The 17,027-nt window shown below is 39.5% G+C and overlaps 1 protein-coding gene and 1 pseudogene across 3 annotated transcripts in view; one reads left to right on the plus strand and one right to left on the minus strand.

The window, feature by feature from the left end:
- Positions 1-14,230, minus strand: part of TMEM135 (transmembrane protein 135) — a 243,989-nt gene extending 229,759 nt beyond the window's left edge. For all 3 annotated transcript variants that reach the window (XM_029206795.1, XM_029206794.1, XM_029206793.1), the window contains exon 1: positions 13,915-14,230. In XM_029206795.1, coding sequence (XP_029062628.1) covers positions 13,915-14,055 — 141 coding nt within the window. In that variant the 5' untranslated portion in view covers positions 14,056-14,230. The remainder of the gene's footprint in view (positions 1-13,914) is intronic.
- A 1,817-nt stretch (positions 14,231-16,047) lies between these two features.
- On the plus strand, positions 16,048-16,579 carry LOC114887546 (annotated as a pseudogene).
- The last annotated feature ends 448 nt before the right edge of the window (positions 16,580-17,027 follow it).

The raw sequence follows: 17,027 nt of genomic DNA on the forward strand, positions 1-17,027 counted from the left end.
GGGAGAAAATACTTGCAAATAATATGACCACAAAGGGGTTAATATCCAAATACATAAACGGCACATACAACTCAATATCAAAAAACAAACAATCCAATTTAAAAAATGGGCAGAAGGGACTTCCCCAGTGATCCAGTGGTTAAGACTCCACACTTCCACTGCAGGAGGCACAGGTTCGATCCATGGTCGGGGAACTAAGATCCCAAATGCCACGCAGAGCAACCAAAAAATAAAAATATATTTTTTAATTTTTTAAAAAAATGGGCAGAAGACCTATATATAAATTTTTCCAGAGAAGACATATAGGTGGCCAACAGGCACATAAAAAGATGCTCAACATCGCTAATCCATCAGAGAAATGCAAATCAAAACCACAATGGTATCACCTCACATCTGTCAGAATGGCTATCAACAAAAAGACAAAAATAACAAATGTGGGTGAGGATGGAGAGAAAAGGTAACCCTAGTACGCTGTTTGGTGGGTATGTAAACTGGTGTAGCCACTATGGAAAACAGTATGAAGGTCCCTCAAAAAACTAAAAATAGGGCTTCCCTGGTGGCGCAGTGTTGAGAGTCCGCCTGCCGATGAAGGGGACACGGGTTCGTGCCCCAGTCCGGAAGGATCCCACATGCCGCAGAGCGGCTGGGCCCGTGAGCCATGGCCGCTGAGTCTGCGCATCCGGAGCTTGTGCTCCATAACGGGATAGGCCACAACAGTGAGAGGCCCGCATACCTCAAAAAAAAAAAAAAAACCCCTAAAAACAGAACTACCATATGACCCAGCAATTGCACTCCTGGGTATACAGCTGAAGAAAAGAAAAACACTAATTCAAAAAGATAAATGCACCCCAATGTTCACTGCAACATTATTTACAATAGCAAAGATATGGAAGCAACCTAAGTGTCCATCAACAGATGAATGAGTAAAGAACTCAGTCATAAAAAAGAATGAAATTATGCCATTTGCAATAACATGGGTGGACCTGGAGGGCATTATGCTGAGTGAAACAAGTCAGACAGAGAAAGACAAATACTGTATGTTATCACTTATATATGGAATCTAAAAAAAACAAAGCAATGAATATAGCAGAAATAGACTCACAGATATAGAGAACAAAATAGTGGTTACTACTGAGAAGAAGGAAAGGGGTAGAGGCAAGACATGAGTAAGGGATTAAGAGGTACAAACTACTACATATAACATAAATAAGTTGGGACTTCCCTGGTGGTCCAGCAGTTAAGACTGCGCGCTCCCAATGCAGGGGTCCCAGGTTCAATCCCTGGTCGGGGAGCTGGATCCCGTATGCCGCAACTAAAGATCCCGCATGCTGCAATAAAGATCCCGCGTGCCACAACTAAGACTCGGCTCAGCCAAATAAATGTTTTTTAAAATAAAATAAAATAAATAAGTTACAGGGATATATTATACATCACAGGGAATATAACCAATATTTTAAAATAACTTTAAATGGAGTATAACCTATAAAAAGTTTGATTCACTGTGTTGTACACCTGAAACTAATGTAAATCAACTATACTTCAAAAATATATTAATTTTTTAATTTTTTAAATAATAATAAAATTTTTAAAAAACTAGGGCAACTTTGTTACTAATATATGCCAGAGAATACAAATCTTCAAAAGTTTCCTTATCTACTTATTCTTAAACCTCCCTGTAATGAAAATCATACCATCAAGTTTCAGTGATGACCATTAAGTTTATAATCATCTACTCTCAATAAAAGAGCCACTTTCAAATTTATAAGAAAGTTGACATAGGCTCTAAAGATAAACCTGAAAATATACTTTAGATATAATATTGAGACAAAATATGATCAAGAACAAAACTCAGATTGACTCCTGTGTATATTACAGCCATGTTCTAAACTGAGTAATATTAATATTTTTGGTAATGTAGGGGATAGTCTTGAAAACACACACCTGTTACTTCAACTTATTGCTATAACTCCCCATGCAATACTATAATCTTAAACCAAAACATTTTTCATAACCTGCCATCTTCTGCATACTTAAGTACAAATATCCTGGGCTCTAATGTGAAATACCTTAATTAGTGAAGAAAAATTCAAATAATACGCTTCCTACTGAAGAACTATATTCAGATGAAAAACAGAGGTTATGTACATACATTCCAGTCTCTCCAATGAGAATATCACGTGTATTGAATTGAATCCTTAAAATAGAACTCTAGCAAACTAAGAGTTCAAGTCAAAGAAGTAGGGACAATTTGAGCAAGAGAAGAAAGCACAGATATCAGGGGACTATGCTGCTAAAAAAAACCAAACTGCCTCACCATCTGTTGTTATATGAAATTTTTTTAACAGAAGACAAAGCAATTCTCAAAAGGTTTAAACTGTACTTGTACTCACACATTTGCTAAAACTCACCCACAATGAAGTCTAACAATTAGCCCGTCAACTATTTAACAAATATAAAATCCCTTACTATTTTCTGATGGGGATAACCCTGACCACCTATTTAAACCAGAAAAGAAATTTAACCATAAATTTAACCACGTGAAAAAGAGAAAAGAGCACAGAAAAGGAATGCTTTAAAAAGATGCTTAACTTCCCAGACCTTTAGACAATTTTGTCTAAAACAACCTTGATTTACCTTTAAATCAGTGAAGACAAATAGAGATTAAAATAGTTTTTCTAACATTTGTAACTGAAAATTTCTGACTACCTTAACTTAAAATACAGATTTTTATTAGAAGGAGGTTCAATTTCAGAGAATCTGTTAATCAAGGTATTTGTATGATCTAAGCTGTTTCATTACTGCCTTTGGCTTCAAGTTTAAGTAAAGACCAATGTCAAAAGGAAAGAAACCAAATTCTTGCCCAGGATACTGGTTTTAAGAAATCCTTAAATAATCTCTCTGTAAAGTAACTGCTTCTTATTTCTCTGAATTATCTCACACTAAAATTTGGGTTATGTGCCATAAATGTTAAGCCTAATACATATTCACTTAATATATGTATATATTCATATACTCACTAGGTTACTTCGTTGGGAAAGCCTTCCCAAACCCACCTCATGTAACACTCTCTAGCAACGTCCTGTACTTCTTATTAGCACTTACCACAGTTGAAATATTTTTTTGTATATTTCATTTATCTTCTTATCTTCCCCCTTAACTGTAATGTCCACATACATCTTGTTCCCCCTACCCCTGTATTTCTGACACATTACAGGCAATCTGTAATATCTGAAGAGTAAAATGAGGATAGGAAAGACAGAGAAAATGAAGATTCATAGTAAATACAGTTACAGTAACACTCCCTGGGCTCCAAATGGAACTATGAGCACACTCTGAAATTCAGTCTGATCCTGATTAATTCAGTGTCTCCTGGGCTTGAGAGTTTCTAAGAAATAGGTCTGAAAAAGATGGCCCCGTGTCTACTTTTTTCAGGGTTTAGAAATCAAAAATGATCAGAATAAGTCTCCTTCCATCATTGCCAGTAGATACTGAATCCTTCAGGACAACTCCCAAACTGGACTAGTGACAATCCAAACTCCAAGGATCTAGTTAGAATCAAGAAATCAAAGCAACCTGACACATGTAATGAGTCAAAAGACTATACAAAATAAATGATAATAAGTTGAAAACACTGTAAATTCAGCATTCTTATAAAAGGAATCTGCTCAAACCTGATGATACTTGAGCCAGCATTCGTCCCTCTTTTCATACTCTTTTTTCACACATACATTCATTTCAATTAATATTTTTCTATGCTGCTGAAAGCAAAATTGCTTAAAATCTGCATTCATTCACTTCAGTTGATTCTCCTCAAGCATATCTGAAGAAGAGGAGAGCCTCATATACAATTTGTAACATCACTTTACAGTACCAATTTGATTCACTAATAAATCAGGCTCATTAACAAATACTTATTAACTACACTCCTAGTTTTCTCAGATGAAGCAGATACATCTCACACTAAACATGAAGGAAAAAATACACCCAAAAAATCACCACACTCTTTTAGAGGAGATCAATTAGTAGAAAGAAAGCTAAGATAGTGATAAATCAAAAGACAATTTAAAAGTTTGACCTCAGATCAACAGAGATTAAAATAAATCTTTAATAAAATACCACTGTTATGATAAAATAGTTTAACACCCTTAATCATCAAAGCATCAACTAATATGCATTACTATGTGCCCAGTAGAGTCCTTGGGGATATAAATATATTTCACATTCACTATATTATATAAGTAATGAAAAACTGTACCAATACATTTTTAATTAAATTTTTTTATTGGAGTATAGTTGATTTACAATGTTGTGTTAGTTTCTGCTGTACAGCAAAGTGAATCAGCCACACATAAACATATATCCACTCCCTTCTAGACTCCATTCCCATAAAGGTCATTACAGAGCAATGAATATAGTTCCCTGTGCTATACAGTATGTTCTTATTAGTTATCTTTTATATACAGTAGTGTGTATATGTCAATCCCAATCTCCCAATTTATCCCCCCCCTTTCCTCTTTGGTAACCATAAGTTTGTTTTCTACACCTGTGACTCAGTTTCTGTTTTGTAAATAGGTTCATTTGTACCATTTATTTTAGATTCTACATACAAGCGATATCATATGATATTTGCCTTTCTTTGTCTGACTTACTTCACTCAGTATGATAATCTCTAGGTCCATCCATGTTGCTGCAAATGGCATTATTTGTTCTTTTTTATGGCTGAGTAATATTCCATGGTATATATGTATCACATCTTCTTTATCCATTCCTCTGTCAGTGGACATTTAGTTTGCTGCCATGTTCTGGCTATTGTAAATAGTGCTACAGTGAACACTGGGGTGCATGTATCCTTTTGAATTATGGTTTTCTCCAGATATATGCACAGGAGTGGGATTGCTTGTACCAATACATTTTGTATAAATTTATTTATTTTTGGCTGCATTGGGTCTTCATTCCTGTGCGCAGGCTTCTCTAGTTGTGGCAAGCAGGGGCTACTCTTCGTTGCGGTGCGCGGGCTTCTCATTACGGTGGCTTCTCTTGTTGTGGAGCATGGGCTCTGAGCATGTGGGCTTAAGTAGTTGTGACACACAGGCTCAGTAGTTGTGGCTCGTGGGCTCTAGAGCGCAGGCTCAGTACTTGTGGCACATGGGTTTAGTTGCTCCACAGCATGTGGGATCTTCCTGCAGCAGGGCTTGCACCTTTGTCCCCTGCATTGGCAGGTGAATTCTTAACCACTGCGCCACCAGGGAAGTCCCTACCAATACATTTTGAAAAGACTTTCCAGGGGCTTCCCTGGTGGCGCAGTGGTTGAGAGTCCAACTGCCGATGCAGGGGACACGGGTTTGTGCCCCGGAGCGGCTAGGCCCGTGAGCCATGGCTGCTGAGCCTGCGCATCCGTAGCCTGTGCTCCACAACAGGAGAGGCCACAACAGTGAGAGGCCCGCGTACCGCAAAAAAAAAAAGAAAAGACTTTCCAAAACTTTATTTAGCTCTTTATTAAGCAGTCACTTCAATTAACTCCCCTTCTCAAATTATCACCTAGCACACAGGCCTGGTACATATTCAATAAATACTTAATGAATAAATTATAAATCTATTATTAAAGTCTTATACATTTTTTATCACTATCAAACCTTATACAGGTAGATCTATGGAACATAAGTTTGTGTTCCAGCCTTTCGATCCAGGTTGTCTTGTCATAATCAATAAAAGTAACTACTTACATGTATATTGCTTACGCACAAATTTGAGGCAAGGGTTTTTTTCTCAAGTCATTACTCATGAAAAGAGGAAGCCATACTACATTCATTTACTCCACAGACATTTTCATTTTTTGACAATCTGTTGTCCAATTTATTCCTCAGAAATCAAGAGCCCTCCATCCTAAATAACAAAACTTAGATTCAAAATTATAAAATAAATCATGTAAATTATATCTGGACAGAGGTGAATAAGCAAAGGGAAAAATGGTATGAAATGCAATCAAGCAACAGCCATGGCAAAGATTTCACATTTTCTGAGATGGAAAGCCACTGGAGTGTTCTGATTCATATTTTTAAAAGACATGAGATAGGTATTTGACCCCCATTTTACAGATGAGAACACTGTGGTTCACATATGTTAAGAGACTTGCTCAAGGTCACAAAGCTAGTAAGTGGCAGGACTGAGATTCAAGCCCATGCTCTTCCCACCTCTTAACAATACTTCCCAAAACTCCCTGCTCGACACTTCTCTGCAACACTCTTTCTTCTCTATCTCTTCATACCTCTCTGACTGCTTCTTTTTCTTTTTCCTCCACTCCAAAAATGAGCATTTAAGTTGTCTTCTCTTTCTAAACCCTTGCTGACCTAAAGACCTCTCTTCCTTGTTGACTTACCAGGGCTTCAACTTTCATCTCTATCTTACGACATAAAGAATATGTCATAAGAACAGAGATGAAACCTAAATCTCTAACCCCACCTTTTCTCTAGAACAGCAACTCTCCATTTCTCAATGCCTCTTGGTCATTTTCCACCCAGATATCGTACTAGTAGCTAAAACTCAATATGCCCCAATGCAATCCAGCATATTTCACTGAAGATATTTTTTCCAAAGCACTACCTTGCACATATTCCAATAAACGAGGCTTAAAATCTTATAGCTTCATTGCTTTCCTCCATCTGCTTTACATCTGAGTCACTGAATCCAAGATTTCTATATACCACTGCCAGATTAAGCTTTATGAAATAACTTCAGGCATACTACCCCTGTTGGCCACCTTTAGCAATCGCCTACTACAACAAATAACGTCCAAATTCCACCTGCCATTCCCCAAAGCACACTATATCCTATTCTACCTGAATGTCTTTGTTCAAGCCATTCCTCTCCCTTATCCCCCACCTATTTCTACCTTTCCAAATCCTGTTTTCCCTTCAAGGCCACTAAAATGCCATCTCTCTCATTAAGTTTCCCCTTATCTCCCCAGTCAAATATGACCTTCCACCTCCATCTCTCAAACCACTTTAATATGTACCTTACGGTATTTATCTCAATGAATTTTTTTACAGGATAATACATGCCTAGTCTCCCCTCCTTCTTACAATATAAGAAGTATGTCCCATTCATTTTTTTTATTTTCCACCATACCACATAGCACACAGCTGCTATACACAGCAGCCTGCACATAGCAGACTCAATAAATAACTGGTAAATGAATAGGGGACAAATATTCCAATACTAACCATCAAGGTTCAGATATATAATATTACTAAACCTGATCATCAAGTCATCTCCCCTCAATTTGTGTATATTTTTTCATCAATGTTTATCAACAAATAATCATAAAAATATTTTAATGAGTCAAACGTTCATGAAAAATATAATTTTCTAAATAGTAAATAAGAGGTCTGGTTATTCAAAATAATCTGTACCACAGTAAATCAACTAGAGAGTTGGTTATGAAGGCGATCCAATGGAAAAATCTGTCACCACGGGGATGACCAGAGTGGATTTGGATCCCTAACTTCTCCAGGTGTGCTTCTCTCTCTACCAAAATGAATGATTCTATTGAAGAGGATAAACTTTACCAGATAGAGGATCACTCCATTTGATTTGAAAAGAACTTTCTAGTGACGAGGCAAAAGGAACTAATGTCGACATTGAAAAATACCTATTAAGGATTTGTTGAAGGCTTTAAAATTTTTTTAAATCAACCAAATATCCATTTTAATAAGAATCTACTGACTCAGAAACATGAATAGCAATAATTTTTATCCCCGATTTAGGATAACTAAAGGGACAAACAATAGTAAAGAAGATTTGGCCACAGAAAAGGGTGAGTTATGAAAGTGTTTAGTACAATATGTCTTCAACTTTCAACTAGAAGTAATGTGCTGGAAGTGTGCTTTGTAATCAACAGAGATCAGCCAAAGAATACCAAGAAGTCACATAGAAAAACAAGTTCAACACACTCACAATCTCTTGTTGACAAATAGGAAAACTCATCATTTAACTGCTCAGTTGAAAGACAAAACTTACACGTCCAAAGGGATAATAACAAATCTTGTAAAAGAATCATCATTTACTTATTGACTAGAAAAATAAAATGAGCCCCCTCACCTCCACCCCTAAAGTAGGACTCAGGGAAAAATCAAAGGGGAATTAATCCATCATATTTACAAATTCCATGATCTCCAAATGTCAAATAATTCAAATATTCTCAGCAGTTTGTATTCCTTAATGACTTTGGTCTCTCTCTTTTTTTAAGTAAAAAACAAAAACAAATGGCCTATTACCAAAAATTTCAAAAAGTCTCATTGCTGGACTCATTTTCTCTACCTGCTAAAACACTGCCTTTAAAAACTCAGTGCACACTGCATGCCAGAAGCACTTCATATATTATGCCACATTTAATCCTCACCAGGGCCTCCAGAGTTAAAATTTACCGAAACTGAGGCTTAGAGGAGTTAGGTAATTTGTCTGAGGTTACCCAGCTAGTAAGTAGTGAGCTAGAATTCTAACATAGGCAATTTGATCCCAGAATCTAGGATCCTGCCTCCTAAGTCATACTGAAATACAGAAATCTGAACACCATCTTGTAAGTGGAGTTAAGCTTGAGAAGTTTTGTAGAATTACCATTTTTTCCATAAAATATAACTGTGTGAGAACATTAAAAAAAAAAACCAAAAACTCCATCACTGAAATTTTAGTCAGTGGTTTTCAAGCCTTTCGCAACTAAAGACTGTCCATAAGTTGTTGTTGGTTTTTTTTATTCCTAAGAAATCCAACTCCTGCTTAAGTGTTTATGAACTTACACTCTAACAAGTCTGTCAAGATTATAAAATTCAAGGGGAGTAAATATTAAGTAAACATTTTTATACTCTGAAGAAGGGTGTAAACATCTGAAGGTCGCTGAAGAAGCAGGTTTTTAAATCATTCCTTCCCAAAAGTGTGAAAGGCTCTACTCTGAAGTCAGCTAACGATAAATGCCAGTACCCTAATCTGGAGGTCCTGTGGAAAGACACCAGGAAAAACAAGATCTTAGAACCACCCGAGACAACTGAACAAGCTTTCCTTTTAGAAAAGGCACCTAAGAATTTGAACAGCACAGAATCCATCCTCCTAAATGGGCAACTGTGTATTCTAAATTTGCCACAAGTACCAAGGGCACTATGCTTTCATTAATTTTAGTGGTAGTCAAGGGTTTAAACAGTTTAACAACTGTTTCATGTGAATGTGTGTAGTGATGGGTACCACTTATTGTGAATGCATGGCAATAACTATATTCAAAATATAGCTTCCTCAGCCGCATAGCACAGGGAGATCAGCTCGGTGCTTTGTGACTGCCTGGAGGGGTGGGATAGGGAGGGTAGGAGGGAGGGAGATGCAAGAGGGAAGAGATATGGGAACATATGTATAACTGATTCACTTTGTTATAAAGCAGAAACCAACACACCATTGTAAAGCAATTATACTCCAATAAAGATGTAAAAAAAAAAAAAAGACCAAAAATATATATATATAGCTTCCTGAAATACATTTTTGGTACATACATAAATTATTAGCATACATTACAACATATGTAGGATTCTTTTTTAAAAAAAAAAACTACATCAAGTAAATTGATGATGATGTTTTTTACAAATCGTGAAAACACAAAGATTCACTGTGAAAAGGAATAGTCCATCTACATTTCAACATGGTTTAAGCATTAGAAGGTGAATACCAAGAATAGCTGTAGATACCAAGATGAGAAAAGCATGAGAGCAGATGCATAGAACAAGAGAGTAAACCTGGGGACTTCCCTGGTGGCCCAGTAGCTAAGACCCCATGCTTCCAATGCAGGGGGCCCAGGTTCAATCCCTGGTCAGGAAACCAGATCCCATGTGCTGCAACTAAGAGTTCGCATGCCGCAACTAAAGATCCCGCATGCCGCAACTAAAAGATCCCACGTGGGACTTCCCTGGTGGCCCAGTGGTTAAGACTTTGCCTTCCAATGCAGGGGGTGCGGGTTCAATCTCTGGTCGGGGAGCTAAGATCCCACGTGCCTCGCAGCCAAAACAAAACATTAAAAAAAAAAAGAAGCAATATTGTAACAAATTCAATAAAGACTTTAAAAATGGTCCACATAAAAAAAAAACAGATCCCACACACCACAATGAAGATCCCGCATGCCACAACTAAGACCAGGCGCAGCCAAATAACTAAATAAATAAATTTTTAAAAAAAAAATTTTTTTTTTAAAAAGAGAGTAAACCTGAAAGGAACAAAACGAATCAGTTTAGTACAACACACATGGTAATATTTCAAATGAAAAGCAGATATACAAGCAGATATATATATAGGCTCCAGAAAACACTCTTGACTAAAATTTTCCCCCAACCCAGCTTCCCTTAAACTTCTCCTTTTCTATCAATGATGGCAACAGCATCAGACTTGAAATCCTGGAAGCATAAACAAGACCTCACACTGCCCTAATATTCTCAGTCTCTAAGTCTGTTCGTTCTTCCTATGAAAGGCCTCTCCTGTGAAATGCCTCTAAAACTGCCCTTCCTTTCTCTCTGGCACTACCTTAGACCTGCCAAATACTATCTCCTCACTCCTGAATTATTCATGAATTCATTCATTCATACCTGCACTCATTCAGACACTTCCTGAAGCACCTACTGAAGTACCGTGCTAGTTCTGAATACAAACCACCATTCTAACTAGAGGTGGAGACACAGATCATAACAAACGCACTATTTTAATAACAGCAACGCTTGATTAGGGCCCCACTACATGATAGCTGCTATTCCAACACACTATTATCCCATTTAAATCCTCACAACAACCCTAAGAGATGGGTATAGTTATCTTCTGCAAAGCAAGGAGACTAAGGCTCAAAGAAGTGAGATAATTTTCCTAAGATCACACTGCTAATAAGTTGCAAAGTAAGATTCCATGAGAACTGATTCTTTCTACCACTTGAGTGAATCTACTGCATCAACTCCTAAACGGTCTTTCCAATCCAGTTCTACCCATTTCGACCAGATTCATCATCTGAAAGCACCATTCTGTACTTGTAACCCCTTTGTTCAAAAAAAAATCTCAATGGCACCTTTAGCCTGGCCTTCAGTCTTTGAGTCAAAAAAAAAAAAAAAAAAACCACCTTTCCTTTCCCTTACTAGCTCTGAATCTTGGAAACTGCTTAATGTCTCTAATCTTCAGTTTTCCTACCTATGAAATGGAGATAAGACAGAGTTGTGTAAGGATTAAATAAGAGAAAATACGTGAAGGTTTAAGCACATGAGTGTTCAATAAATAAGAGTTGTTATTACTCATACAGCTATACACAAAACTTCTGTTTCAGCCAATCAATACAGGTACTACTTCTTTTACGAAACCACTTAGATTTCTGACTCAATTCACACCATTCTCCCTCCGCTCCATTAAGAATAAGTATCCTATAAATATCTAATACATGAATCAATACATGAATCAATGTCTGTACCTCCTTATCTTCAAGGTCCAAGTCAAATGCTACTTCTTCCAAGGAGCCCTCCCTAGCCGCCCTCAATGAACTTCACACCTAACTTAAGTGCCACTGAGAGAATGGGGAAGAAAAAAATGCCGAATTATTCAAGACCTATTAGGAACTAGAAAACATGATACATCTTCTGTGCATTATTTCACTTAATCTCACAGAGAAAGACAAAGTAACTTGCACAAAGTCAAAGAGCTAGTAACTGATGAAGCTGAGATTCAAAATCAGAAGTGGCTGATCCCTTTTAAAAGCCCACTTCTTCCCACACCACCTTGTATCTTGGTACCCTGGATTACACATTTAATCAACAACTACCTAACACTGACAATGAGCAAAGTGTTGGTATATGCTCTAAGAGCCCCAACAACCCATACAAATATAACAAACAAAACTGTCATGAAATAATGCTTATCCATACCACCTGCAGTAGACTCTAATTTTTTTCTATTCTCTTCTATTTCACTTAAAATAAAATACTGGTCAGTTCCCATTAATTTTACTTCACAACCACTCTTGAATAGCGACCCAGCTATCTTGAATACAGATATTACAAAGCCAAATAAGATCAAGAATCTGTCCTCAAGAAGTATTTAATCTAGCTGGAGACATAATGGTAAAACACAAACTTTTCTTGACCCTCCTTGACCCCAGCCCACCTACTGGAATAGAAGGTGGGCTTCTATTGCTCATGTTCCTGTTGTCCCCCGAACTACCCTATCAGGAAACATAACCAATAAATTATCTAGGCTGTAAATATGAAAAACATCAGGCCCTCAACAAACAATTGTTGAATGAATGGATGAATGAATAAGTGAGGTACAATAAAAGTGCTATGGATTTTCAGAGGGAGAAATTACATACCATAAACTCTCTCACCACATACCTCATAATCCTCTAAGGGAAGGAACAATCTCTTTGTATTACTGAATACATCAAGAGCGCAATCATGTTTGTAGATTTTCTATTTAAAAAAAAAAAAATTGAGCTACAGACTGGCCACAATTCATGTGGAAAAGCAGATAAACATGGATCTTGGCCAAAGAAAATCAAGGAAGACATTTACAGCTCCAATGATAAGTTTATTATCAGCCTTTACTCTAGATCCTTACTATTCAAACTGTGGCTCTTGATCCAGAAGTATTAATATTACCTGGGAGTTTGTTAGAAATGCAGAATCTCAGGCCCCACCCAGACCGACTGAATCAGAACCCCCATTTTAACATTCTCCCCCAGTGGATTCCTAACACACATTAAAGTTTGAAACGCATAAGTATATATGACACAAATGAACTGGCTTCCACAAGCTCAGAGAAAGTTACCATCTTCTCCTCTGTTATCTCTGTAATAAATAATCAGACTTTTCAAGAAGTACTACAGATATGGTCATGACACACCTTCAGGAATATTAGGGTATAAATCTAAATCATTACTCAATGAGAAGTAAGAATTGACCATCCACTGGACACTGGATGGAACTTTTAGAAAACATACCAAAAATAAATATACCTTTGCCTTCTTAGGACACAGGCTCTATTGGGCAAGAAAATAAGAGAATGAACTTCAATAGTCAAAGCGATAAATCTTTAATACCAAGGATGAGATTATTGAAAAAAAAAAAAAAAGAGATGCTGGTGAGAACATTTAAGAACAAACTTCTTTAACAATTCTCCATGATACAAACACGTATTTCCAAATATTCTCTAGTTAAAACTCCAAACTTAGATTGCCCTACAGGTAAAGCTGTGTAATGAAGGACCTACCTGACATTAAGTCAGATCTCCTAAACATTTTTCACTGACTCAAAGACTGGAACCACCCTTTAAAACACCAAGCAAAATCTCAACCAGGAGACCACTTTGTGAACTTGCAAAAACACTTGCAAAACCCTCAAGCTACAATCCTCTCATCCCAAACTGAGACAAGATCTGAGGCCACAGGGACTTGATGTCCAATATGCCCTTAAAAAAAAAAAAAAAAAATTGGGGAGGAGGGCGCCCAAATAGGGGGAATTAGATGAGGAATGATTGCAGGCCATTTCTCATCGCCTCGCTGACCTACAACACCTCTCCACAGGGCAGGAGGGAGGGAAAATAACGCAGGCCTCTGAACTCACAATTTTAAGGGCCCAAACTTAATCCTGAAGTTGGGAACCCATCTTCTCCCCAACAGGCATTCAGATGACAGCTCAACTTCTAATTCCCCTCCCCCTTCTCCCGCCCCCCGTAGGATCTGGGATATCCGCCCCTCGCGATCTCCCCCCATCCCACCCACCGCCGCCAAAAATACCCTGACCCCTCCCAATGAGAAATCGACACAGGGCGAGTGCCCCGGGCCCCTCCGGAGCACGACTGCACGCCCTGGCCCATTCTCCACACTAAACTCGCCCTGGGGGAGGAGCTGATGGGTCTCACCAAGTACAGGGGAGCATAGATCTTCAGGGACTCCTCCAGGGCGCCCCTGGTGATCTGCACGAAGGAGACCCCGCAGGAAGGGTGCCAAGTGTGGCCGATCTCGTAGCAGTTATGAGGGATGGACTTGCTGAGGGCCGCCATGACGAGGTGCCGCGCGCAGGGGCCGGGAGGGGGTGAGCCGAAGCTCGGCAGGGAGGAAGAGGGGCGGGCAGCGAGCGCCCAACCGCCGCGGGCTCTCAGGGCGTGTCGGGGGTAGGTGCGGAATAGAGGGGAAAGCTCAAGCGAGCGGGGTTACTCTGGGCCAAAGTCCTCCGTGGTTGAGCGCTCGGCGCACGGCAGCTCGAGGGGGCGGGGCGCGCATCAGGGAGGCGGGGAGAGGCGGAGCGTGCGCGCTCCCTCAAGAGGCCTTGGCCCGGGGCGCGCGCCCGCCTCTCGGAGCCCGGCTCAGCGCGGGGAGCAGACAGTGGGAGAGCGCAGTTCGGGGACGCGCCCGCCACCCCCTCCTTTAGCTCCGCGCCGGCGCGAGCGCGCCGAGAAAGATGTACAAAGATAGGCGACTTGTGTAATATTGGACTCCAGTCTCTGTCCTCTAAAAGCCCAACCAAGTAGAACTGAGAGCAGTGGAAGAAAGGGATTAAATGTCTTTGTTGGGAGCTGGTGGAGGAAGACGATTGCCAGAGGAGAGCCTGGGCAACCACCCTCCTCAGAACTGCCAGCTCTGCTACCCTAGAGTGCCAGGTAATAAATAGCTAAGGCTGCCTGCTGGTTGGGACGAAACTGCTCCCAATTACTGGGCTTTCTAAGCTCTGCAGTGCCTGAGAATGCTTGAAAAATCTGTTAGCTGTGTTCTTGCACTTCCTGTATGGGGAAAGGACAGTAGTAGGTCGTCCTCTCCAAACCCTGGGCCACTGAGCAGTCCTGTCTACAACATACATCACAGGTGCTCATCAGCCAAATATGTAACCCAGCAAGGACTCACATGCCCCAGGCTCAGAAAGCCAGACTCTGACAGGAGGTGTTTGCAGCAAAGTAAAGGTTTATTGCAGGGCACCAAGCAAGGGGGTGGGAGACAAGCCTCAGATACACTCCCACTTGGCCTTTGAGTTAGGGGGTTCTTAAAAAGGAAAAACAAAGAGGCTAGGATTAATCATCATCTCGTGACATTTCTTTTTTTTTTTTTTTTTTTTTTTTTTTTTGCGGTACGCGGGCCTCTCACTGTTGTGGCCTTTGCCGTTGCGGAGCACAGGCTCCGGCCGCGCAGGCTCAGCGGCCATGGCTCACGGGCTCAGCCGCTCCGCGGCATGTGGGATCTTCCCGGACCGGGGCACGAACCCGTGTCCCCTGCATCGGCAGGCGGACTCTCAACCACTGTGCCACCAGGGAAGACCTCGTGACGTTTCTTAATCTTAGTTTCAGGAGTCAGGATGCCTCGAATTCTCAGGCCAGGTGGTCCATGGCTTCCGGGTCTGTAAGCTCATCTTGCCCTGCAGAAACAACCTGAGTTTGTACACTAATAATGATGATATCTATAATAGCAGTTTTAGAACATTAATGATGTTATCACAACAGCAGTTTTAGTCATCTGACTAGTTGATTAGTGTTCAGTTACCACAGGATTGAGGTCAGGGGGGAAAAGAAAGGAAATTAAAGTTTAGATAGATTAATCATAAACTCAGTGGGGGAACTCAGTTTTAGGGGGACTTGGCTTCAAATAGTACACATAGTAGAGGCAGCAGTGGTCTTAGAACTCATACTTGGCTGGAGAGATTGGCCAACAATTGGCATGACAAGGAACCTGTGCGGCCTATGAGTCTTAGAACCCCACTAAGTATCAGTTTCCTCACCTATAAATATCTTTCTAGTTTCCTTGGAATTACAAATTCTCAAGTTTCTTAAAGCAGGAACTTGCCATTAGACTGTTTAATATTACTTTTATGTACAACCTCTAGAGGAATCCCATTCATTCATTCTACAAATATTTACTGAGCACATACTATTTTCAGGCACTGTGCTAAGCTCTGTAGATTCAGATGTGAACAAGAGAGACAAGGTTTCCACCCACCTCTCCTCTCCTTCTCCTCCTCCTAGTGCCACAGAACTGGAGCCAGAGCTGCCAATGCAGCCCCAGGCACTATGGCTTCTGGAGTTACAGTGAATGATGAAGTCATCAAAGTTTTTAATGATAGGAAAATAAGGAAATCTCCTACACAAAAGAAGATTAAAAGGAAAGAAAGAAAGGAAGGAGGGAAGAAAGAAGGTCTCTTCTGTTTAAATGATGAGAAAGGACAAATAATTGTAGAGAAAGCAAAGCAGATCTTGGCAAATGACACTGGTGATACCACAGAGGATCCCTACACATCTTTTGTGAAGTTGCTAGCTCTGAATGATTGCCAGTTTGCTCTGTATGATGCCACATACAAAACAAGAGTCTAAGAAAGAAGACCTAGTGTTGATATTTATATTCTGGGCTTCTAAGAGTGCACCTTTAAAAAGCAAGATGATTTATGCTAGCTCCAAAGATGCCGTTAAAAAGAAATTTACATATATTAAACACAAGTGGCGTGTAAATGGCATGGATGAGATTAAGGAGCATTCATCACTTGAGGAGAAATTGGGAGACAATGTAGTAGTCTCACTTGATGGAAAACCCGTGCTTATAAAATGACAGTCAAATGCCATCTGGGTGTTAAGGAGCTTCCACTTCTGCAGCTCAGTCAATTGGAATAGTGTTGGATTTTGTTTTGGTTTTTCCCCTTCCCCAATGGGCCCTTTCTAAACAATGAATGAAGGAAATATCATTCATTTAAGCAGCCTATCAGTGATTGCCATTAGACTGTTTAACACTATTTTATGTACAACCCAAGGAATGCTTTCCCATCATATTTTAGACAAAACAACTAGTTATATGAAAACTTAGTTATAAGTTATAAGAAAACTAAACAAGAGAATATGAGATAGGTGTAATAATAATATAACAGGATAAACTAAATAAGATAATAAAAGAGGAGTACTCAGATTGAAAACCCAGAAGAACAGTGGTAAAAAGATAAAAGTTTAACTGTCTGGGGACTTCCCTGGTGGCGCAGTAGTTGAGAATCTGCCTGTCAATTCAG

The sequence above is a fragment of the Monodon monoceros genome, unplaced genomic scaffold (assembly GCF_005190385.1).
Source record: "Monodon monoceros isolate NGI ecotype Baffin Bay Population unplaced genomic scaffold, NGI_Narwhal_1 Super_Scaffold_7, whole genome shotgun sequence".
NCBI lineage: Eukaryota > Metazoa > Chordata > Mammalia > Artiodactyla > Monodontidae > Monodon > Monodon monoceros.